Source organism: Panicum hallii, chromosome 5, assembly GCF_002211085.1.
Source record: "Panicum hallii strain FIL2 chromosome 5, PHallii_v3.1, whole genome shotgun sequence".
Lineage (NCBI taxonomy): Eukaryota > Viridiplantae > Streptophyta > Magnoliopsida > Poales > Poaceae > Panicum > Panicum hallii.
In genome coordinates this window covers 20,289,458-20,312,126 of record NC_038046.1, presented here as the reverse complement: position 1 = coordinate 20,312,126, position 22,669 = coordinate 20,289,458, and the positions used below count along the sequence as shown (strand labels likewise).

The 22,669-nt window shown below is 44.5% G+C and overlaps 2 protein-coding genes across 7 annotated transcripts; one reads left to right on the top strand and one right to left on the bottom strand.

Moving 5' to 3' along the window:
• Positions 1–607: 607 nt before the first annotated feature.
• Positions 608–5,332, bottom strand: LOC112895529 (F-box protein SKIP8-like). Of its 6 annotated transcripts, XR_003229201.1 has the most exons (5): positions 4,710–5,332; positions 3,578–3,774; positions 2,153–2,439; positions 1,580–1,699; positions 995–1,131 (listed from the first exon to the last, which is right to left on the bottom strand). XR_003229201.1 is itself a non-coding variant. In XM_025963483.1 (3 exons), the coding sequence occupies exons 1-3, from the start codon at positions 5,109–5,111 to the stop codon at positions 870–872; spliced, it is 861 nt and encodes a 286-aa protein (XP_025819268.1). In that variant the 5' UTR covers positions 5,112–5,331; the 3' UTR covers positions 608–869. The 6 variants fall into 6 exon arrangements, 3 of the variants coding, with proteins under 3 accessions (XP_025819268.1, XP_025819270.1, XP_025819271.1); XR_003229200.1 differs by lacking the exon at positions 1,580–1,699 and having other exon boundaries at positions 996–1,131; XR_003229202.1 differs by lacking the exon at positions 1,580–1,699 and having other exon boundaries at positions 996–1,131; positions 2,153–2,436.
• Positions 5,333–7,259: 1,927 nt separating this feature from the next.
• LOC112894868 (ubiquitin carboxyl-terminal hydrolase 6-like) lies at positions 7,260–14,782 on the top strand. Its single transcript, XM_025962696.1, has 18 exons — positions 7,260–7,387; positions 9,147–9,292; positions 9,396–9,431; positions 9,517–9,624; positions 10,207–10,307; positions 10,391–10,517; positions 11,203–11,262; positions 11,349–11,413; positions 11,553–11,606; positions 12,071–12,179; positions 13,072–13,160; positions 13,239–13,308; positions 13,439–13,519; positions 13,605–13,679; positions 13,821–13,869; positions 14,059–14,178; positions 14,266–14,340; positions 14,426–14,782. Exons 1-18 carry the CDS (start codon positions 7,378–7,380, stop codon positions 14,485–14,487), a joined length of 1,437 nt encoding a protein of 478 aa, XP_025818481.1. The 5' UTR covers positions 7,260–7,377; the 3' UTR covers positions 14,488–14,782.
• The last annotated feature ends 7,887 nt before the right edge of the window (positions 14,783–22,669 follow it).

The following is a 22,669-nucleotide window of genomic DNA, read 5'->3' as shown; positions in this document are numbered from 1 at the left end:
CCACAAGTCCAGAAAAGACGTGCGGCCGGAGTGGAGGTGGCCACCGGCGGGCCGGATCTGGGGCGGTGGCCGGAGTACAGGAGGGCGGCCACCAAACCTAGCGAATCTCCATTGCTTCGGGCGTTCGTGTGGGGAGCAGAAGGGGGCGGAGGCACTCCAGAAGTCAGCGAAGAGGGGCGGCCGAAGTGGAGGTGGCTGCCGGCGCGCTGGATCTAGGGCGGCGGCCGGAGTTCAGGGAGGGGGGGGGGCGGCGGACGGAGTACAAGGGGGCGGCGGACAAGTGCTGAGCGGGTGCGGGCGACTCACGGGGGGAGAAGGGGGGTCAAGCGAGAGAGAAGGGCGCTCCTGGTTTTGTTCAGTGGCATTTATGGATAAATACTCTCCAACTTGATAGCAAGGTCTATATTTTGGTTGGTTGAAAGCTGTTTGAGAGCGCGGGGAAGCGGATTCTATCTGATCCCCGGTTTGTACATGAAAACAAGGATCGATTCCCTTGCTCCCAGGTAGAATCACTCCTCAAAAACTGTTGTTTGGCACGGATCCTTGGATTCTCAGCGAGAATCAGGAGCGGGGAGCCCTACCAAACTCGCCCTAAGCAAGCACCAGATAAGTCAGCCGCAGCCCACAGGGCGCCATAACCTTTCATTCATCAGTTAAGCTTAACACCTAAAACACATTTATACAAAGCTGCAGAATGGAGATCCAGAAGGGTAATATCCACAGGAGATCCAGAACGGAGAAAATCGATGGGGGGAAGGAAATCTCTCCTCAAATACATCCGATAATCTATTACCAGTCAAGGAGCACGCCACAGCAAAGACGCGCCATCTAGTTTCCTCACCAAGATTTCTTGCTTTCCTTCTCCAGCTTCAACCAAACATATTATGCGGAACAGGGTCAGCCATGAGCGAGCTGTGGTGGTGAACCATATACCACCTGCCATTGCGGAACTCATACACATTTGTCACATGAAACAGCACAGGGTCAACGTCAACATTCGCCTTCAAGTTGACCCACGCCACCTCACCAAGGACACGAACACGGACATCCCGTATCTGGAAAGCAATGCCCTGCCCTCCATCTTGGCCCCAGTTGAACAGCAAGCCCCAGCTCTCCATCACCGCATTGTATCTGTTAAACATGGAAGTGAAGCATTGCCACAAGAAGGCATGTCAGTATTATGCTTGCTTAAACAGTACAACTAGAAAATCAAGAATAGTGGTATGGGGAATGGAGGCTTCATATAGAAACTTTCAATTCAAATGGAACAGAACATAACAGAAGTGTTCTATACCCCCACTAAATCAACATTCAAATAATGTCATACAAACCAGATAAAGAAACAGGTTAACATCTGTACCCTTGTCACACTAGTCAATAGGTTTCATTCTCTACTTGTATGGTATAGTTAGTTACTGACAGTGGCAGGTGGTCAAGTGCAGCCTACTGCAAGAATGCAACCAATGAATCTGCCAAAGCATACTGCCTTCACTTCTCGCAGAATTCATATCAATATGCATGGATGCAAGAAAGCAATTGATACGCAACAAAGGCAGAAATTTCATGAGTCCATCCTTACTTCTATTCAGCAGAAACAGAAGCATGCACACGGTTTTAAAAGCCAGTCCCCTGGCTCATCTAATTGACGGTGATGCGCTAGATACCATTCAGCTGCCAACATAATATGCATGACTAGGAACTAGTATTTGTTTAAAGAAACTGATATTAATACACAAATAGTTTTGCTAGATCACAACAGTTGAGAGCTACTCAAAGGATAAAGATAGATACGAAAAACCTCAGGATAAAGATAAATAACAGAATTGCAGAAATTGGCATACATATGCTTAGCTGTGGACCTTTAACACAATTAATTTATATAAATAACTAGATTTCACAAGTTTAGATCTATTTCTCATGGACATGGAAACAACTGAATGGCATGGTCTTATATGCCTTGCCTAAGCAACAGCAATACATAGGTGGCGATTGGTTGCCTGGTCCTAGGCAGGATTCTGGAATGCAGCCTCTTCATATTTGGATGGCTGGACAGGCCTGTAAGTCAGGTCCCAGCAGTGCAAAAAGGTCCACAAGCCTGGCCAGCCGGAAACGCAAATAGAATGCATTTCCACGCTATGGAGGCGAGACTCACCAAGTTGGAGCTAGAGGCATTTCTCCGCTACTTGGGTCTCTGCCTGGCTGCTGAGGATGAGATGCCGCTGGTGTCGCTGCTCCGCTCATCACCACCATGGACACCAACAGCAACAGCACGATGGAGTTCGGCAAGCTTGCCTCCTCCCTAGCGCTGCAGCTCCTGAGGCCCTGCCGTGGCTGTCTGGTCGGCGCAGCTTGCTGAGCCTTCCGCACTTTCGACCGTGACAGGCACGGATGATAGCTTGATTCATTCTTTCTTTCTCCACTGTCTCCAGCTCTGCTCTGCTGTGTGCAGGGTGTGAGGCCTTGATTTATTCTTTCTCCACCAAATCAAGTGTCTTAGTACACAAATTGAACCAACAAACCATCAAATCGAGCTCCCCACAATCCAAATCAAGCCTGCATGAACCGAATCGAAGTTGGGCGCTGCCTAAATCGAGTTTGTCGTCAAAGTTCAGTCTGAATAAGACCAACACATGCAGACTGCCATGACGGTGAAGAAACAGACCAGGCTGCACACGTATATTTGCTGACTTATCCTACAACAGATGCCCAGGAGCATGCTAAAGTGTGAATTGACATGCTAGCAACCAGATTTTGCAGCAGCCTTGGCAATCTGCAAACCGGTACAAATCTAGAGAGAGCTGAGAAGAAGAGATAGGGAATGGAATGGTAACTTCACCTCCAATCAATACAAGGTTACCATACCACACTATACACCCAACCAAACAGGAGCTTCACAATGCAGGCTACCTTAAGCCAATTGAACCAAACATGACCAACTTGAATTGATTTAGCCTGGTAAAGGCTAGCCTGGGTTCGTCCTGGCCTGGCTAGGAACTAAGCCAACCAACCAATCACCAGCATAGTGTTTCTATTATTGTTCTCTGAAGAACTATCAACGAAGTTTGACATTTGTAAAGGAACAAAAATAATCACTACATATGTTTGCTGAAAATTCCTCTGCTTCTCCGCATATGCAAGGCAAGGAGGCCAATCATCTCTCTAACTGGCAGCAGATGGTACCAACCAGTCTTTTTCTTTACATTTATTCAATATATACATATAACGACCCGTAATATATTTTCAATTAGATGAACCACTCTATAAGGCACTGTGTCAGTTTCACAATGTATGTCACTGTGTGTCCATGCCCACAATTTCACAAAGACCAAGGAAACCACCAACATTGATGGAAAAGAAGCAATAAATCAACCACAACTAGTTGTCCACCCCTCGAACAGGCAAATCTACCACCCAAGTGTTGTACAATGACTGCATTTTAAACCTCTTCATAGCAGCATAGCAATCATCACATGGACATACATTGTGAAACACATATGCCCAAGGCCATGGACATATGTTGCAGAACAGAAAGTAGAAATCAGAGAGGATCGATTGAAGTGAAGTCAAAAGGACATACCCAGTGAAGAACTCCCCAGTCGCGTGAATACACTTAACATAATCTGCATTGAGCCAAAATCGGCTCATTGCTGGCAAGGACCCTTCCCTGATGATATTGTAGAATTCTGCATTAAGATTCATGATGGCTTTTGTAGCAGCATAGTATGCCTTCCATCCATTAGGTGGATTTATAGTACCCTGCTCCACCGTAAAATCCTACAATAGCTGATTTACATTACGACAGTACAAAACGTGTGCAGAAATTCTAAAAAAAATCTTTCAACATAATCCCAAGGATTGTTATTTTAAACAGACAAACTACACAACTTCACATATTAGCATCCAGAAAACAAGGGAAATTCAGAATTTAAAGCTATATGACTCACTTCTAACCAAAAAATAAAAGTAGCATGAATTTGTGGAAAATCAAAAGGGACACAGAAATTTACCCATCTGCTAAGATGCGCGGACAATTAGAAGGAACAATGGTATATAAACACACTATTATGATTTATGACCGACAAACACGGGTGCACGTGCACAATTCAAACGTTCCTGATTGTCACATGTTGATCAATATGGCTAGATTGTGAAAACGCCAGTAAAAATCTGGAAACTGAAGCAAGGTGGAGTTTTTCGAGATGTGCACGGGTACAATTAATTTTCCTTTAGTTCAAAAATGGCAATACATGCAGTAGCAAGGTTCGGGTCATTCCACGTGTCCAATGAGACATGAGGGCCACGGATGTTTGGTCCATTCCATGTGTCCATTGAAAGTCATGGACGAATCGCAATGCCTTACTATAAATTTCAGTTACTGAGAGAAAACAGCTTGGTTTCTGGATTAGAGTGCAAAAAGGATAAGTAACCCGGTAAATAAGAATCCTATCACTCCATCATATCCAGTGGACGCTTAGAATTAAATCATTACATATCCCAGTCTGTATCCTACAACCTTTATCCCTCGATCCAAACGCCCTAAGGGTAATGGCATGCACCAGCAGAAATGTAATAAGTCTAACCCAAGACCTTGACAGTCCTAGTGAGAGTGGAAACAAGCAGTGACGGATAACTACATTGCCAATCAGACAGTAGAGCAGCCAAGGAGAAGTCAAGGGAGGCTGGTGGTCACATCAGGCCTGAAGACGCACCTTGTGATAGAGCGCCTTCCATGCGCCGTCGTCGTTGGCGGCACGGCGCATGGCGGAGTTGGTCATGGAGAGGCGGCAGAGGCTGGTGTAGTCGAGGTAGCTAAGCGCGTGGGTGGTGATCTCGGGGACGAGCTGCTCCATCATGGAGGCGCCGCCGCCCTCAGGCGGGGCCGACTCCTGCGCCTTCTTCTTGTTATCCCCGCCCACGGCCATCTCGCCGTTGGCGGACTTGGCGGCGCAGCAGCCGCAGGAGGCGCAGCCGCTGCAGTTCAGCGAAGGGGATTGCTGCTTCTTGGAGAAGGAGGGGGAGGAGGAGGAGGAGGTGCGGAAGGCCCAGAAGGCGCAGACGAGGCAGCAGACGGCGGTGGCCCCGGCGGCGATCAGGGCCCGGGCACCGTCCATGCGGACATCCAGGTCGCGGGGGCGGCGGGGGAGGAGGAGGCGGCGGTCAGGGGGTCGGGGTAGGGTTTGGACGGCATCCCATCACACGGAAGAGGAGGCTAGGGTTTTGTCGCCGGGGTTGGGGAGGAGACGAGATGGGGAATGAATGAGGAGCGGGGCGGTGCACGCTGGGGGTTTCCGTTTCGGATCGAGGAAGACGAACAGAAAATGGATGCCTTGGGTAAGTTGGGCGGATGCGATGCCCTATGAACGGGGTTCGGGTCGGGTTGGGTTGGGTTGGGTCGGGCTGGAGGCCATGGACGCGACTGCGTTCGGTTTTGGAAAATGGTCGCATTCGGCGTTACAGCGACGGTGACAGGTTAGATGTGGACTAAAGTGAGTAAGGTCGAGTTGTGCTACCTAAAGGAGTAAAGGGTGTACATTGTGCTGTCTAAATGTCTCACATGTGATTTCGTAAAAAAAATCTTATATATTAGCACGTAATGTTAAGATAATTTAACAGTAATTTTATTGAGTCATACGCTAATAACAACTTGTACTACGGTGAGAGAGTAATCTTATGATTCTAAATCTATGCTAATGAGACAGTTCGTAAGGTAACAACCTCATTTTCTCACCAAATCAAGATGTCCAAAAATTACAACCATATATTGGTACTAGAAAATTTGATTCTTGAATATTTCATTTGTTATTATCAGGTCTTTTAGTTCTCAACCGACAGGATCGATAATGTTGTAATCAATAGCTATGTGCATGCTTATTAGGCTCCATCTATGCTTGATATTGAGAAGTTTTGTGTGAGAGGTATGTCAGCCAAGTAGTTGTGATATGGAAGGGAAGATAACAATAGAAGATGGTGCAAGGTAGTTTTTTTAACATTTAAAATTGACTCTCTTAAAGGTGCTATTTTTATATTATTTCATTGATGGTCATCTTTTATACAAATTTAAAATTGGCTCCTCTTATCTCCATTGATGCTATGTAAAATCTTCACAAGAGATGTACCGACCAAGCAGTGGTGATCAACGGTAGAAAAAAGGCGCAAATGCTACCTAACACTGCAAAGGAGATAGAAAGATAGATAGATACAGAGAGGGGGGGTGAAACTAGTAAAACCAGAAAAGGAGAGATATAAGGAAATAGAGGTGGAAGATGGTATGAGAGATGTCGAATAATGGTCTTGCAATTTAGATTTGTCAAGGATAAAAATAGAAAATAAACAATTGTTTCATAAATTTTTTATTTAAACCACTTTTGTTTAAATGATGATGTCATGTTAAATTATAGGAGCCATTTTCATAAAAATGCATCACTGTATGTGATGAACTTTGTGAGCTCGCCTTGCTATTTTTAGGCATTTCTAGGATCTAGCTAATGCTAACAACATGTTTTCCTAGCATATGCATGCTGAAGAGACTGTTTACAATGGCAATGCAATAATGGATATAATCATGAAGGTAGTGATGTGTTTCGCTGCATCAACTTTTTGATGAACTTGTATATAGCATCCATCATAGAAATACCTAGCTTTTAATTCTTGAATTTCTTCCGTAGCAACATGCGAGGTATTGCGGAATCATTTTGTTTGTAAGGTGCACAACAGCTTATCTTTTGGTAAGTCATTTAAGTCAAGTATTTCGCTCATCAACTTTTCGACGAAACCTAAATATCATGCATTCATAGAGATCTATATCTTTTAACTCTTGTTCTGAATTTCAGAAATTGTGGAGGAGTATTTACGTACTTTACTTCATAACTGTTTGCTTGCATTGGTGATGATTTGGCGTGCCAATCCTACTTAAGGCGAACATTTGTCAATAATATATGCTATCAGTATAATTTCTGCATCAAAATCTCCATTCCATATACATCTAGGAAGACATGCTTTAATCTACAATTTGCAAGGAAATCGATGAAATGCTATTTTTCAGAGGAAATCCATAAAGCAATTAAGCAACAGTGTATCTTTTTTTTTTAGAACAAGCAACAGTGTAATTGATGGGTAGGTCCTCAATGGGCTGCTCTCTGGGGTACGTCCTCATGGGCCTTCAGGGCCCATGGGAAGCAGTTGGCCCGGAGCCAGCGGCAGCAGAGGCCCGACTGGTGGGGTTACGGCGTGGCCGAGAGGGAGAAGGCGTAACTGCGTAAGCATAAACATCCGTCGCCCCCCGTGCGCTCTCGGCTCTCCTTTCTCTAGTCTGCGCTGCCCCCCGTTCCTTTCTCCTCCAGCAAGTAAACCCCGTCTCCACCGCGCCGCACCGCCGCCATGCCGACCGGTGAGCTCCTCTCTCTCCCCAGCCTCATCCCCTCCCGCTCCAGTCTTTCGATTCCTACGCCGCGGTATCGATCTCGTTGCCCCGGCCGCCTCCAGTTCAGGCTCGAATCGGCAGTTTTTTTTTTTTTAAAAATTCAATTTTGTGTATCTCGTGTTCTCCCGTTTAGGGTCCTGACCCGTCTCTGCTCTATACGATCCGCCTTCAGTTCGGGGATCGGATCGCGGCGGTGGCGCCGGAGCGTCCTGGGTTCCTGCGACCTTTATCTTTTTGGCTTGGTTTCGGGGAGATTTCGGTTGGGAAGATAGGGTTTGGTTCTGGAAACTGAGTGCAGGCTCGCGGCACTGCACGGCGCTCTAGGCCCTCCGTTGCCGCATTTGCCTTTGCTGCTTCCAGATGCGTGCTCTAGTTCCTTATAACACAGCGTTGTTTGAGCCATGATGCATAGTCACTGATGTTTGTTGCTTAGTCTTAGTGTTAAACGTGCCACCTCTTATGACAACGGTTTCTGACCTGTATCCGGAAAGGAGTTAACGGAAGGCAACACTAGGTTCTACTGAGCTACTGCTGACTTGCTGTAACATTATAGAACTCCAAGAAGTCGACAAGCATAAGCCTTTTAGTGCAAGTTTTCGTTCTGTGGCTTTCTATTTTTCCCCCCTTTGGTGTGGGACATGCTTTACACATACGACACATTCCGGAATCATGTTTTGCGCCATTAAAAGAAGAAAGTCAAAACTTTCGAAGCATATTTCTCTAAGGTTTGATTGGATCATGGCGTTGAATGCTGCTTTTGCTACCTGCATACGGTTGCACTAGCATCCAGTCCTTTACCTGAACCTTTAGTTCTCCATGACTGTGTGATTGAGATAGATAGAATTGCGATGTGGCACCTGTTTTTTTTCTTTTTGTTCAGGCTTTAAAGCACATATGTGTGGATGTCAGTGAGGGTTGCGTTTAGTTTTGCGTTTAGTTATAGACAGAGAGACTCAAAGATGTAGGTGTCAATGGCTTCATTCCAGTTTTAGGGATTTGTATGGGTTCTCTTTGATGCCATGAATTTTTCACTGCTCACTAAACAGTCAACTGGAGTACTGGACCTTGTACACTGTCCTTCAGTGGCACCATGCTACATGTGCTTAGTGTTGTTACTAGGGCTTATTGAATGTGATACATTCTACAAGATATGAGAAGGCTATAGAGCACGCAAGCTGTGTCACTTGTCCAATATCTTTGTTTTGCGGTTTAAATTGTTTATGTTTTGGGTGTTTAGTGAACACAATTATGTATTTCATTGTTAATTAACGATGGGAAAATTGAAAACCAGTAAGTTATTCGCATTTAGAAAATCTTTTTCACTTGACACGCAGATGCATGCAGAGTTTTGTTATGGTAGTATTGTATCTGTCCTTTAGAGTTCCTTGCTCCTTTTTCTTCCTGACATCTTTTGGTTTACTGTTATCTGGATCATGCTATTTGAAATTCTTTTGGGATATCTAAGCATTCTCTGTTAGCTCCTTGTTTAGTTGCAGAGCTCAATAAATCATTTTGCATTAAATTTCCTGTTGAATTTCTTTACAAGTTGTCTTAATATATTGTAAAATCATTAAAGGAAAGTAGTTTATGTAACTACTAGAAATAAGCTTCCGTTTTGACACCAGACTTTGGTGTTATCACCCACTGCATATTATTAGCTACATCTGTGCCCAAACGTATTTGCTTTCATACTATATATAACTAATGCTTTTGTAATGCTTTCCAGTTAGCGTGAAATGGCAGAAGGAGGTCTTTTCAGGCATAGAGATTGACACTAGCCAACCACCGATTGTTTTCAAGAGTCAGTTGTACACACTAACCGGTGTACCACCTGAACGCCAAAAAATTATGGTGAAGGGTGGAATATTGAAGGTATACTATGTTGTTAAGTTCTTATAGATTCAGCTATATGCCTATATCTATTGCATATTCATACACTAACAATTGGATAACATGTCCGCTATGCATAATACAGGATGATGCAGATTGGTCTACTTTGGGAGTGAAAGATGTGAGATGCTTGACTTATTTTCTGTGCTCAAATCCTATTTATGTCTCGTTTTGAAATTACAACTGAATTGAGATGCGATTTGTAGGGTCAAAAGTTGATGATGATAGGAACAGCTGATGAAATTGTGAAAGCTCCAGAGAAAGGTCCAGTGTTTGTTGAGGATCTACCAGAAGAAGAGCAAGTGGTCGTGCTGGTACGTACCCGATCTCATTCTGAGCATGTCCACAATGCTATGTATTATTACTTTACTTAATCTTGACCTTTTGGATTCATGATTGCTTTATTATCCATTAAAAAAGAACTTGAATGGTTAATTCGTTAATCATTCAATCAGAGCTGATGCTGGTATGTCTGTCATGACAATATGCTTCCCGTGCACATCTGTCATTACACCTTAGGTTCAATAGATAGGATGCCTGAATTCTGTAACTGGAGACATACATGAAATGGAAGCATACGCTTTGGGCTTTCCAGAAGCATATTGGGAAAAGGGAGCTTGAATACATGTTCTTTAACTAGCCACTTGGGATTTTTAATGTATTTTTGAGAGCACAGTATAAATTGACATATGAGAGTAGGAACTATAGGCACACATAAGGTCCTTCTGATTTGAATATAATTTTGTATAAATTTGTGATAAATAATCTTCTATGATTAGCTGCAATACTGAAATCGTATCTTGTCATTGCTAGTGGTGTGTAAAAAAAACCTTTTCTTTCTTTGTTACTAGTATTTATTGTGTTTGCTGAAATGAGTTTTCCCTACTGATATTTAGGGGCACAGTGCTGGTCTTTATAACCTTGGGAATACATGCTACATGAATTCCACATTGCAATGTCTGCATTCTGTTCCAGAGCTGAAGTCAGCGCTACTAAGGTTTAAACCAAAAATTCTCTTCATATTATTTTTGAAGAGGCTTTGTATTTGGCAATTGATATCTTTCCATTTTACTTGTACAGCTATTCAGATACTGGAAGAGGTAATGGCATTGACCAAGCCTCTCATAATTTGACTCTTGCAACTCGTAATACCTTTGGTGAGCTTGATCAAAGTGTCCGTCCTGTTGCACCTCTACAATTCTTGCAGGTGAGCTCACCATCATTAAATACATTCTAGGTTAGTGAAGTGTATTTTCTCTTAGTTCTAGATCAGAAGACCTCATTCTGTGACTGTTGTCCTTGAAATTCTACAAACCAGATGAAGGGAACTTTATTGAAAATTTAGATGGTCATGGTATTTGTTTGGTCAAACATCTGAAATTTAATTTATGCAAAGAGTATCTAGACTAGTGATACATCACCAGATTTGTGACTAATTGATGCCAATATGATATGTTGTATTTCAGTACTAATAAAATACGTCAGACCCTCTCATTGAAGATCGTGAAAATTCTTACAGTTACTTATTGAAGATTATATAAGTTCTAATGACCATTTATATTTGAAAACAGAGGGAATCATAGCTTATTGTTTCCTATTTTTCTCAAAAAATGGGTCATCTTCCCTGTATGAAATGAAAAGGCCTTGTATATTCCAGTGGTTTGTTACTCTTTTGATAAAGAAAATATTCTTTAGTCTAATTTCCTCAGTATATATTCTCATGATTTGAACAGTTTCAATATGGAATTTAATGCTTTATGAAGTTTTAATGCTTTATGAAGTCATACCTTATTGAATTATGTGATCTGGTTTAGTTCAGTGGAAGATTTTGATGGCTCATGTCGAAACGGGCATAATACTAACAGTTCTTTTTTTAATCTGATTCTGAGCAGACATTGCGTAAAAAATATCCACAATTTGCCCAGCAGCACAACAATGTCTACATGCAACAGGTTCCTTCTAATCACCTATGGTTAAGAGTTAGGTTATGTACTGTAGTTTATCTGTAATGCATGTGCATCTTTTAAATAAATTACAGGATGCAGAAGAATGCTGGACACAGCTGGTGTATACACTTTCTCAAACTCTTACATCAGATGCAAGGTAACCTGTCCAGTGTCAACTAATAGCACTTCTCCATATCACCTTTATACGTATCATATCTATCATTGTGCCCCTTTAATATTTTTATGGCAATATTTGGCTACTCTTTCTAAAATGATTTGCGCACTTCCCCCTGTAGTGAATCTGCAGCTCTTTCGATGAAGCAACTGTTTGGGATAGATCTCGTGAGCAGGTTCTCTCCTCCCTCCCTCCCTCCCTCTCCCTATATTTCTTTCTGTATTTTCTGTCCGTGTTAGATGCCCTATATATGTATGCATTTTTCGTTGTACAGTTGGTAGTTCGGTACAATCCTGTTTATACACCTTATACAGAAAACAGAAGGTTCCAGCTTACAACTATGTTAGGTTTTCTTTTTTTAATGGGCCTTTCTCAATGGCTGAAGAAGTAGACATTTTAAAACAACTGGGATTTCTTCATTGATTTCGTGAGCGGTAAATGATATAAAGCAGTAGCCCTGTACTTTCTATCTCTGTATAGCAAACACACAGGTGGTTGTGAAGCCTATTATGATCTTTTAGTGCTTTCTTTGGGTAAATGTTGTTTAGGTGTTTTATATTCTGTTTCTGCAGAAAACCATTTGTTAGATGAACATGCTCCAGTGCGGTTGTGATAGTTGATGATTACTTTTACTTCCAGGGTCCACTGTGCAGAAAGTGGTGAGGAGAGCACGGAAACGGAATCAGTTTATTCCCTGAAGTGTCATATATCTCAAGATGTGAACCACCTTCATGAGGGACTTAAGCATGTAAGTAACATTCTGTTTGGTTCTTTGTTTGCTTATGGCGTCAAATTGCTCGTTGGTAGTGCTGATGTGATAATTCTTATTACATGGATTGAAATGTCTTGGCCTATCTGCATGCCTTGTGGTAGATTTCACCTTTACTGGTGTCTAGGGCAATGCTATTGAGTCGACTCAACAGGTCTTTTGAAGCTACTGATGTTTATTAAGTTTTATTAGTAGTTAGAACACTTGTTTCACGTACACTATATTGCATAATGTATATGTCGCCCAAAGCCTTTGAGTTTGTTCATAGCAAATGCCTATTAAGTTTATAAGTAGTTAGAATGCTTCTTTCACGTCCACTATATTGCATAATGCATATGCCCCCAAAAGCCTTTGAGTTGGTTCATAGCAAATGCCTATTATGAGCCAGTGAACTACAGTTTTTTTTAGAAGAGCAAGGAGATAGAACTATTTAGACAGGGTCAAATTTGAAGATAGCAGATATAAAATATTACAAGTAAATAGATGCTCCATCTATATTTTAGAGTGTTTGTATATTAATCTGACCAGTCTCCAAGAAACTTATTGCCAGATTCAATTTGTTTTCCTTTCCCCCACATATTCAATGTTCATCCTGATAACGCCCCACCCCCATCCCATTTGGAGTCCAATGTTCTAGAACTAGTTTTTTCTGGTATGTATCTCAAATTAATGAAGTTCATGAAAGATGATACCCATCCAAATACCTCCATAGTTGTGTGCTATTGCATTTTGTGCTGTTTTTGTATCTTCTATGTGGGTTTTGAGGGGAAAGGGAAATAAGAAATGTAATGTTGCTTGCCATATCCTGCAGATGTCCTTCAGATTTTTCATAAGATGATCTATGTCAATCATTCATATTCTTTGTGTACAGGGCTTGAAGACAGAACTTGAGAAAGTTTCACCTGCACTGGGTCGCACTGCAATTTATACTAGAGAGTCGAGAATAAATGAGCTGCCCAGGCAAGTACATAAAATCTTCCCATTTTCACTTGTCCTCACTTATACAGAAACATTTTACATATAGATTCCTTCCATTAGGTACTTGACTGTGCAGTTCGTACGTTTCTTTTGGAAAAGGGAATCAAACCAAAAGGCAAAGATTTTACGCGTATGTTACCCTCTTACTCCCTTGCGCTTGAACAATGTTTTGATGATTATAGCAACTGGGTTTTGTATGGAATCTTTTATCCTATGTGTTTGCTAAAAAAAAATCTCTTTGGTGATTCTTTTATTGCCAGAAAGTTGATTACCCTCTGGAACTGGATGTTTATGAATTTTGCTCAGATGAACTGAAGCAGAAACTCCAAGCTCCTCGACAGGTAGCTTTCTCTTTTTGCTATTCAGTTTTGTGTTTCCATCATTATTGGTGCAGTGTTGAATTGGATGCTCAATTTGCTTGTGAAGATGCTGAGAGATGCAGAAAATGCAAAGTTTGGATTGAAAACAGAGGTGAAAGCTAGCAGCTCAAAAGAAAATGAGGTAATGGTTTCCTGGTACCCTGGTACCTTGAATCATCATTAAGAGCTGTGAAAAAATTAATTGGATCAACTGTAAGATTAAACTTTCACATGTTTTTGGATTTTCAATCCATGTTGATGCAATTATTGCATTTCATTTCAGGGGTCATCAAGTACCGCTGGGGACTCATCCAGCATGGACATTGACAAAGGCAAGTGGTTTGTTTCTGCCCTCTGTTTGTAGTGATAACAGCTTGTGTTTGATATCAAACTTTGTTTCATGGGATTGTATGTTTATAAGCTACAAAAGGTTCCACCCTCTACCTTTAATGATCGAGGTAACTGCTAGGGTTCTCTAACTATATTTAAACTTAATTTTCTTGCTTGTGTGTTAAATGCAGCTGATCCTTCTGTACCAAAGAAGCAATTGACTGGTGTCTACGATTTGGTTGCTGTATTGACACACAAGGGAAGAAGTGCAGACTCTGGCCACTATGTTGGCTGGGTTAAGCAAGATAACGGTCCGACTAACTAGTCTTACAGCTAGGTTACTAAAAATCAACTGTATCACATTATCAAGTTTGCTGAATTTTCGTTTTGGCCTTCAGGAAAATGGATCGAGTTTGATGATGACAACCCAAACATTCGCAAGGAGGAAGATATTTTGAAACTATCTGGAGGAGGTGAGCGATGGCCTTACACAAAATGAAATAGACCATTTTATCGCAGACTATAACAGTTTTAACGCAGACTTGTTTGTCTACGCAGGTGACTGGCACATGGCTTATATCTGCCTGTATAAAGCTCGTGTGGCTGAATCGAAGAGCTAGAGGTCTCTTGGCTACATGCCGTGAATGACTCGGCTTATATCTTGCCTGGTTCCACACCTCATGCCGCGAATGACTCGGCTTGTTTTTGTGCCGCATGAGTGATTGTGTCGATTATTTTTCCAGTTGGATAAGTGGCTACTCTGGAATTATCTTCAATGCCTCTGGCCTACGTTCACCTGGATATGTATTTTTAGAAAGTCAAGACGGGTACATTTCGCGTTACTTTTCAAAATATAGAACAAAAAGATTCAGCGCAAAGTTTTAGCTTGTGTGGATCTGATTGATTTGGACCAAAGATCTCTGGATCATCTGACTTTTCCATTACAGCAGTGATTCCAGTCTGTTGCAACGCTGAACACCAGATCCGGGCTCCGGCTCTGGCTGCTGCGTGAAATAGATATCATCGTTCACATTCATCTTTCATCTTCCGTTGTTTTGTGCCTTTCTCTGCAAGCTAAAATAAGCATGGCGCTTGTGCAAATTTGTAAGTAGAAGCAGCGAAGTCCGTTCGTCCACACCACACGCGGTGGACCTCCAAAAAACGCAACTTCTGGGCCGTCTGATCCACCGATCACATCTAATCCAACCAACAATCGGGCTTCTTTCTCCTCTGTCGCATTCCCCGTATACAAACACTTAGCATAAATTCCTTTAAAAAAACACTTAGCATAAATTCGGATGTTGGCAAAAAAAAAGGTATTCCCTCCGATTCTAAATAATTAGTCGACCTATATTTATATGTTATGGAAGTATTTTCATATAAATCTGGTGACAATAATCTTGTGTTGTCAATCTTGATAGATGCTTAAAATTAAAAAAATTTGGACATAGAATAACTCCGGATGGACTATATTTGAGATCAGAGAAAGTAACAATTATGATGAGTATCACACCCTAAAATTTAATTTTTAGGTTGTGAATATCTTTTCGAATACACTAATCCATCTTGTAGATTTTACTAGTAAATATGCCTGTGCATTGCTACGGGAAGCTATATAAATATATTAATTAGCATATAAAATATATATTTTACACTATATATATTTCATAATAACATAGTATGTGTCGATTGAGGATTTCGATCTTTTTTTATTTTACTCGCCAAATGCTAATTCTATACGGTTTTGGACCCTTAACATACGGTCATCCTGATTCCGATTAGAACTCCGATTGACGGATCAAGGAATCATTGCTTGTTTCAGTAATAGTTTAAAGAAGAGATAGAGATTGCAGATTTTGCTGGCTTTTATTCTTAACTAGCAAATATACCCGCGCGTCGCTACGGGAAGCCATATAAATATATTGATTAGCATATAAAAATATATATTATACATCATATGTATTTATAATAACATAATAAGTTTTTTCTATTTTACTCGCCAAGCGCTAATTCTAAACGGTTTCGGTCATCTGGATTCTGATTAGAACTCGCATTGACGGATCAAGGAATCATTGCTTGCTTTAACAATAGTATATATACATATATATAGAGAGATAGAGATTTTTCTAGAGCTAATCCAATTTTTTAAAAACTTTTAGACAACCTTTTAACGAGCTTCAAATATTTTATTTGGGTTCATCGTTACCAATTTTATCTCTAAGATTTTCTCAGTATTTTGGATGCCTAAGGACATTTTTCTATGCTTTAAAACAAATTTCAGAAATTTCTGAATTTTTAACTGGAACTAGCAAATATGTCCGTACGTTACTCCGGAAACTATATAAATATATTGATTAGCATATATATAATATACCATATATATTTTATAATAACATAGTACGTATCGGGTGAGGACTTCAGTTTCTTTTTTAATTTTATTCGTCAAGTGCTAGTTCTAAATGGTTTCAGACTCTTAGCTTAATATACGGTCACCCGGATTTCGATGAGAACTCCGATTGACGGACAAAAAATTATTACTTGCTTTAGAAATAGTAGAGATAGAGATAGAGATATCTTTTTCCGAATTAATAAAACCCTAACGTGCTGGACCCGACCAGGTATCAATCCGACCCGACTCCCTTCCTTCTCTCTTCGAAGCTGGGCCCCTACTGCCCTAGCTGGAGAGGCCCGGCTCCAGCCGAATTTGGCCCAACGTGGCCCAATCACTGCGCGACTTCCTCGCGCCAATCCTATACATCTTCTAGAAGATTTTTTCTTCACCACCTTCCGGCGTTTGAGAATCGTACGAAGGACTACGTCCGTTGGATCTTCTCCACCAAAACACTAAGACAACCCCTCCCCAGCCTCCTCCATTCCCGCTGCCGCTGGCTTCGGGTCGACGCCCCTCGGGCCAGCCTGGCACGCCGCCCCTGCGGCCTCACCGCATGCCCCTATGCGCCCACACGCTCCATCACCGTCCCTGCCAGCCCCGCACGCCGCTGCCGCCCCTATGGTGATCTAGATTTTGATAAATGTTAAATCTCTATTTTTTAAGATGTTGAAATTTTTTGTAAAATATGTTGAAAATAGTATTTTTCAACATGTTGATGTATGTGTTTCTGAAAAATATTGAATCTACTATTCTTAAATGTTGATTAATTTTTCATGAAATGTTGAATTCAATTTTTTGAATTGTTGCATTCAGATCTCTAATTTGAACCGTCCTACGCTGTTTCTATTGTTGCTGGGCTAGGCTGTATGTATGGCTTATCCACCGCCAATGAAACAGCGCGAGTCTCCGCGACCAGCACCCCTGCAGCCGCCCCTGCCTCCCTGTTGCTCGCGCAACATCCCACCGCCAGGAGCTCGCGCAGCACCGAGCGCCACCGCCGGCCGCCGCCATGTCTTCACCGCTCTGAATCGCGATGTCCGTCGGCCGCCCGAGCCAATCGAGACCACCACGACGATCCTCTCGACGAGACGTCTCCATTTTGGTTTCTCGAAGGAATTCCTTTTCGCATGGCTCAAGAGGAGTGACAGGGACTAGTGGTTTCTTTTGACAAGAATAGTTTGAGGTGTTCCCAAAGTCTTCAAAAAGATCTTCCTCAAAAATATGTGAGAATTCCAAAGGTAGAGGTTCCTCGTCCTTTGGTGTTTCGGGTTCAGGAGAGGATTCAAGAGTCGAATCTAAAGATTGGGTATCTATGGGTTGAGATTCGGCTACTAGAATTTCCTCGTGGTGTCCCTTGGGATTTTCCTGAGGAGGATCACGTGTGTAGACGAAGGAGGTATTTTCCATGATTTTGTTTAGGATTTCCCTTCTTTCAGCTGGAATCTTGTGCGCAAAAGATCCTCCTAAGGTGACATCAAGGTGGTGTGCATTGTCCTTGCTCTACCCCGTGTACAGATGTTGAAGTAAGTGATCGGGGAGAGACAATTCTAGACCGCATTGGACTAGAGAGGATAATTTGGCCTAAGCGGCACCGATAGATTCCTTCTCGTTCTGACGGTAGGTCAGAATCTCTGCTCGTAAGGCGCAGACATGGGAGAGTGGAAAGAATGCGAGACAGATTCCAATCCTCATTTGCACTTCTTACGTTAGTTGTGTACCTTTGTTTCGCCGACTCTATAAGAGAGAAGGGGAACAACTTCCACTTGAGAGCTTCATGTGTCATGCTTGAAATTTTCAGACACGAGCACACTTGCTCGAATTCGCGTAGGTGATGGTAGGGATTTTCCTTATCCCATCCTGAGAAGGGATGTTCCTAAACCTTATCTATGTAACCGGGGCTGATTGTATAGCCAAATGAAAGAATTGGATCAACAGGAGAGGGTCTCGCCCTTAGGTGTGGAGAGCTGTTAAATGGATGGTTGCTCTATGGATAGTGGGGGTAATGTGACGCCCTGAAAATTCACCAAATTAAATTACGCGCTAAGATGTTTTTGTTCAAAGCTTTGTCGTCGTCGAAACTCGCTCAACCCTAAGCCCCGAGCCGACACCGAATCCGGCCGCGGTCCCACTCCTCGCGCTGCGTGCGAGCGTCGCGCGCGCGTGGCCGACCGGCCACGGTCACCGCCGCGAATCCCGCCGGCACGCGTCATTCTCCTTTTTCATTTCTCCTCTTTTCCCCATTTCCTTTTCCTTCCCTTTCTCCTTTTCTCTTTCTCTTTTCCCAATTCTTTCTCCCCTTTTTCTTTTTCTATTTCTTCTCCCCTTCTCTTTTCCCTCCTCCCTTCTCCTCCCTTCTCTTCTCCCCTTTCCCCTGCTCCCGAGCACCGCCCGGCCTCCGGCTTCCGGGCCACGCCGCCCCCTTCTTCCCTCGCGCACGCGTGCGCCTGCTCCTAACCAGCCACACCCGCGCCGCGCACGCGCGCACGCCCGAGCGCCCTCGCGCCCTCGCCCTGGCCGCGCACCGGCCCTGTCCGCGCCGCGCGCGGGCCTTGCCCCGGCCGTGCCGCGACGCACGCGCACGCGCAGCGCGTGGCCGTGCGCCGCGCCGTGCTGCCCGTCGCCCGCACCCTGCCCCGGGCCCGCACCTCGCCGCGCCGTGCACGCACGCGCGCGCCCCCTCCCACGCGTGGCCGTGCTGCACCTGAGCCGCCCGCCGCTGCCGCAACCCGCCCTCGCCGCTCGCACCGGCGCCCTGTGCTCGCACAGCCCTCCCCCACGTGCCCGACGACGCCTCGACGCCCACGCCCTCGCCGCACGCCGCGCCGCGACGCCAACAAATGGCCGAAGCGCCATTAATGGCGCTCCGCACCGGCCACCGTCGCGGCCGCCCCTCCACCGCCTCATCCCGCCTATAAATAGGCCCCTGCCCCGCTCCCTCTTCCCCCACGGCCTCCACCGCCACCGCCCGCCGCCTTCCAAGCTCCCAACGCCGCCCTGCCGAGCCACCGGCACCGCCGCCACCCGCTCCCGTCGTCCAGCCCCCTCACGCCGCCCCGGCCCGAGGTGAGGCCGGGAATCAGGCCCCCTCCGCTCCCCCTCCCTTTTCCCCCCCAATCCCGAGCCGCCGTCGAACCCTGGCCGCCGGAATCGGCCGGTGCAGGGGCTCCTTCCCCTTCCTCTGTTTCCCGTGGAGAGGGGAGGAAGAAAGGGCTTTTTGCCCAAAAGCCCCCCCTTTCCCTGTATTTGCCCAAAAGAACCCCCCTCCTCTCTATTTCCTATAAACACCCCCCTTTTACCCCCTTTTGCAAAAGAAGCCCTGCTCTTTCCGTTATTTCAAACCAAACCCCTCCATTACATAAACCTAGATATACTTGACATCCTGAGTATTTCTAGGGTTCGCAAATAGGTCTTTACTTCCTCCGGATAATTACGAATAAGCCCCTGGGCCCCTGTTTAACCCCTGAACCCCCCTTTACCTCGTCATTTTATGCGCCAAACGATCTCCGATCGACTCGAAACTTTACCACGCCCTTTCTAGTATAGTTCTAACCATGCCATTAAGAAACCACCCAAAAATATTACCCCTACCTCCATAACTAAATTATTTACGATTCAAGCCCAACGATAAAAGCTTTTAGTTCTTTCGATTGATTGTGTGCTTGTTCGTTTGCGTCGTAGGACACGGAGTGAACGAGGAAGGTCCCGACTGTGATCAAGCGAACAAGGACCAGTTCTGCGACCCCGAACCCGAGGGACAGTGCTTCGATCAAGACCTCCCGCAAGGGCTTTATGATGGCAAGTTCAATCCCGCCCGTTGATGCATGTTTCTGTCCTAGTTTTATAAACACAACCCAGTGGCCTGTTTTATAAAATTGCATGGTTTTGCTTGCTGAAAACATGGTAGGATAGCCACCCTTGTTTGTGATAACCATACCTTGACCACCTGGTTTTATAAAAAATGTGTGTGTGTGGGAAGGGATAAAATGTGGTTTTGAAAGATGAGTCAGACGGGATGGATGGCATTTCTGCGTGAATTGCCGTTGGTGTGCTCGTACCTATGTGGTTGAGCAAGGAAGGGAGATATCCATCTTGTCACCCTAAGGACCGAGTTGATGTGTCGTCTCACCTAGCTTCCTGTCGTGCAAACCACTTGACCGTTGAATGGGCAACAGCTTAGCCTAACCCCACTAGTTAGTCTGATAGCCATCAGGAGAGCTGAGAGCAACGGGTGATCAAGGAGAAGGGATAAAGCTTTGTGTGACTTATGCCCCGGTTAAACCTCGAAGATTGGTCGAATGACCCCTTGATGGATCCCGTGGTGGCTAGTCAGTTCTAGCTAAGGTGGGTAATGGCTTTGTTGGGATCTGCACCGACACTAAGGTGATCGTGCTGTGGTACCCCACCTGTGGGTAAAGTTGCACACCTCTGCAGAGTTAAAATCTATTCGAATAGCCGTGCCCACGGTACTGGGCAAGTTATGGTGTGGTCACATAACTAGTGTTTCTCCTTGGGAATGGTGGGACTGGTGTGAGTTGTTTGGGAAGTGTCCGGCAGTCGTGCCATATGCTACGGCGGACGGGGAGTCCGTTGGCAGCGTAAAACTTGGATCCTGTGTGGATCAACATCATGTGCTCCTTGGTACTAGAAAACTTGTTTTGAAAATGTTTTTAAACAAACCTTTGCATACAACCGAATTTTCCGCAAATAAACCATAACCTTATCCTTGGAGGGTCCTGTGCATTAATTTCTGTTATACCCCCCCTCCGTGGGTGTGATTGGACTTGCTGAGTACGTTTGTACTCACCCCATTCTTAATTTTACAGCAGAAGACCCAAACTACATCCCCGAAGACGTCGAGTAGGGTTTCGTCCTGCACCCAGACTTGCCTGTGGTTAGGGCCACCGTTGGAGTTCCGCATGGCGCAAGACTCTGATGACCCTCTTTTCGTAGCCAGTGTAGTAGTGTGGGTTTTAGTTGTAATCCTCGCGATAGTGGTGCTTCACTGCTCATTACCGCGTAGAGCTGTTCGGTGATGAACCATCTGATGTAATAAAAGTGTTATCAGCCTCCTGAGACTGATAAAGCATCACTTTTAAGTCTTCCCTAATGGGGGGGACGCTTCAGGTGGTATCAGAGCCGTAGGCTGGCCGTAGGATGTGACCCTAGGTACGAGACTTTTTTTCAGGCCTAGGACTTGTTCTGACTTAGCTCTTTTCCTGCACAAACACTCACCACGGGTTCTTGCCCTGTTCCAGATGGCTGACAATGGATGGGTTGACGGAATCTGCCACGCAGAGCCCGGCCTTCCTAAGTTATTAATACTCAGCCTGGAACGCATCGGAGTTATGGAACCACCAGAATATGCCTACCGAGAATACACCTCCAAGGGCACCCTTCGGTGCGACATGATGGTCTTTGTGGGAAGAAGTACCCGCTACCCTGATGTGGACCCCTGGTTCATCTCCACCTCTGGCTTTTGCTTCCCTGACACCTACCGAAAGGCCGCCCGTAAAGCCCTGCGACGACTGCATGTGATCTACACGCACCACCTTCAGCGGACTCCTATGGGATTTTTCCCACCCACTGGAGGAAGAGGACGCACTTGGATTGCCCGGATGAGAGGACTGGGAAGGGAAGAAGAAGATTTAGAAGACACGGTCTCCCACCTACCCATCTACCTTACTGGCTTGGATGCACTCTACCGCGAACAGGCGGCACAGCTGAAGCAGCTAATCCATAGGGTAGAAAAAGCAACCCAGGAACTGGAAGAACAACAGATAAGAGCCGCACGCGCTGAGTATTCCTTAGCCGCCCTCCAAGCCCAGATGCAAGAGTACGAAAACCACAGAGGAATAGGGGGATGGATAGAGGAAGAAGAGGAACCCGAGGAAACCCATTGGGATAAAGGTACTCAGACCGAAGATGAGGTGATGGATCGGTGCCTCCCAATAAAGAAGCGCCCTATCAGAATCGGCGAAGAATCCCCATGATAGGAGTAGCACTCCAAGCTAGAACCCTACCCTAATAACCACGTATCCATGAAAACTGTACCCCCATGTTGCAATAATAAAAGTTACCTACTCCCTTTTGTACCTGTGCAAGATTGTTTACCCTGTCCTTGTTTTAGATGGCTGAGGAAGGATGGACCCAGGGCAATTGCCAAGATGCACCTGGCTTTCCCAGCCTGTTGATCAACGTCCTGGAAAGCCTTGGCGTTATGGAACGCCTAAGGTACTACAACAGAGAGTACGAACACCATAGTACCCTCCGCTGCAGGGTGATCCTGGTCATCGCCAGGAGCAACCGCTACCCCGACATCCAACCATGGTAAGTGACTACCACAGGGTTTAGGCACCTGGACACCTACCCCTTGACCGTCAGAAAAGCACTCCGTTATTTATGCCAGATTT

Bases quoted from the DNA above. Each gene is read 5' to 3' on its own strand.
- LOC112894868 (XM_025962696.1), top strand. The intron at 11,607-12,070 runs GTTCTCTCCTCC...TTTTACTTCCAG, and splicing joins GGGATAGATCTCGTGAGCAG to GGTCCACTGTGCAGAAAGTG. The intron at 12,180-13,071 runs GTAAGTAACATT...CTTTGTGTACAG, and splicing joins TTCATGAGGGACTTAAGCAT to GGCTTGAAGACAGAACTTGA.
- LOC112895529 (XM_025963483.1), bottom strand. From the start codon at position 5,111: ATGGACGGTGCCCGGGCCCTGATCGCCGCCGGGGCCACCGCCGTCTGC. The intron at 3,775-4,709 runs GTGCGTCTTCAG...CAGCTATTGTAG, and splicing joins GGAAGGCGCTCTATCACAAG to GATTTTACGGTGGAGCAGGG. The intron at 1,132-3,577 runs GTATGTCCTTTT...CATGTTTAACAG, and splicing joins ACTGGGGAGTTCTTCACTGG to ATACAATGCGGTGATGGAGA.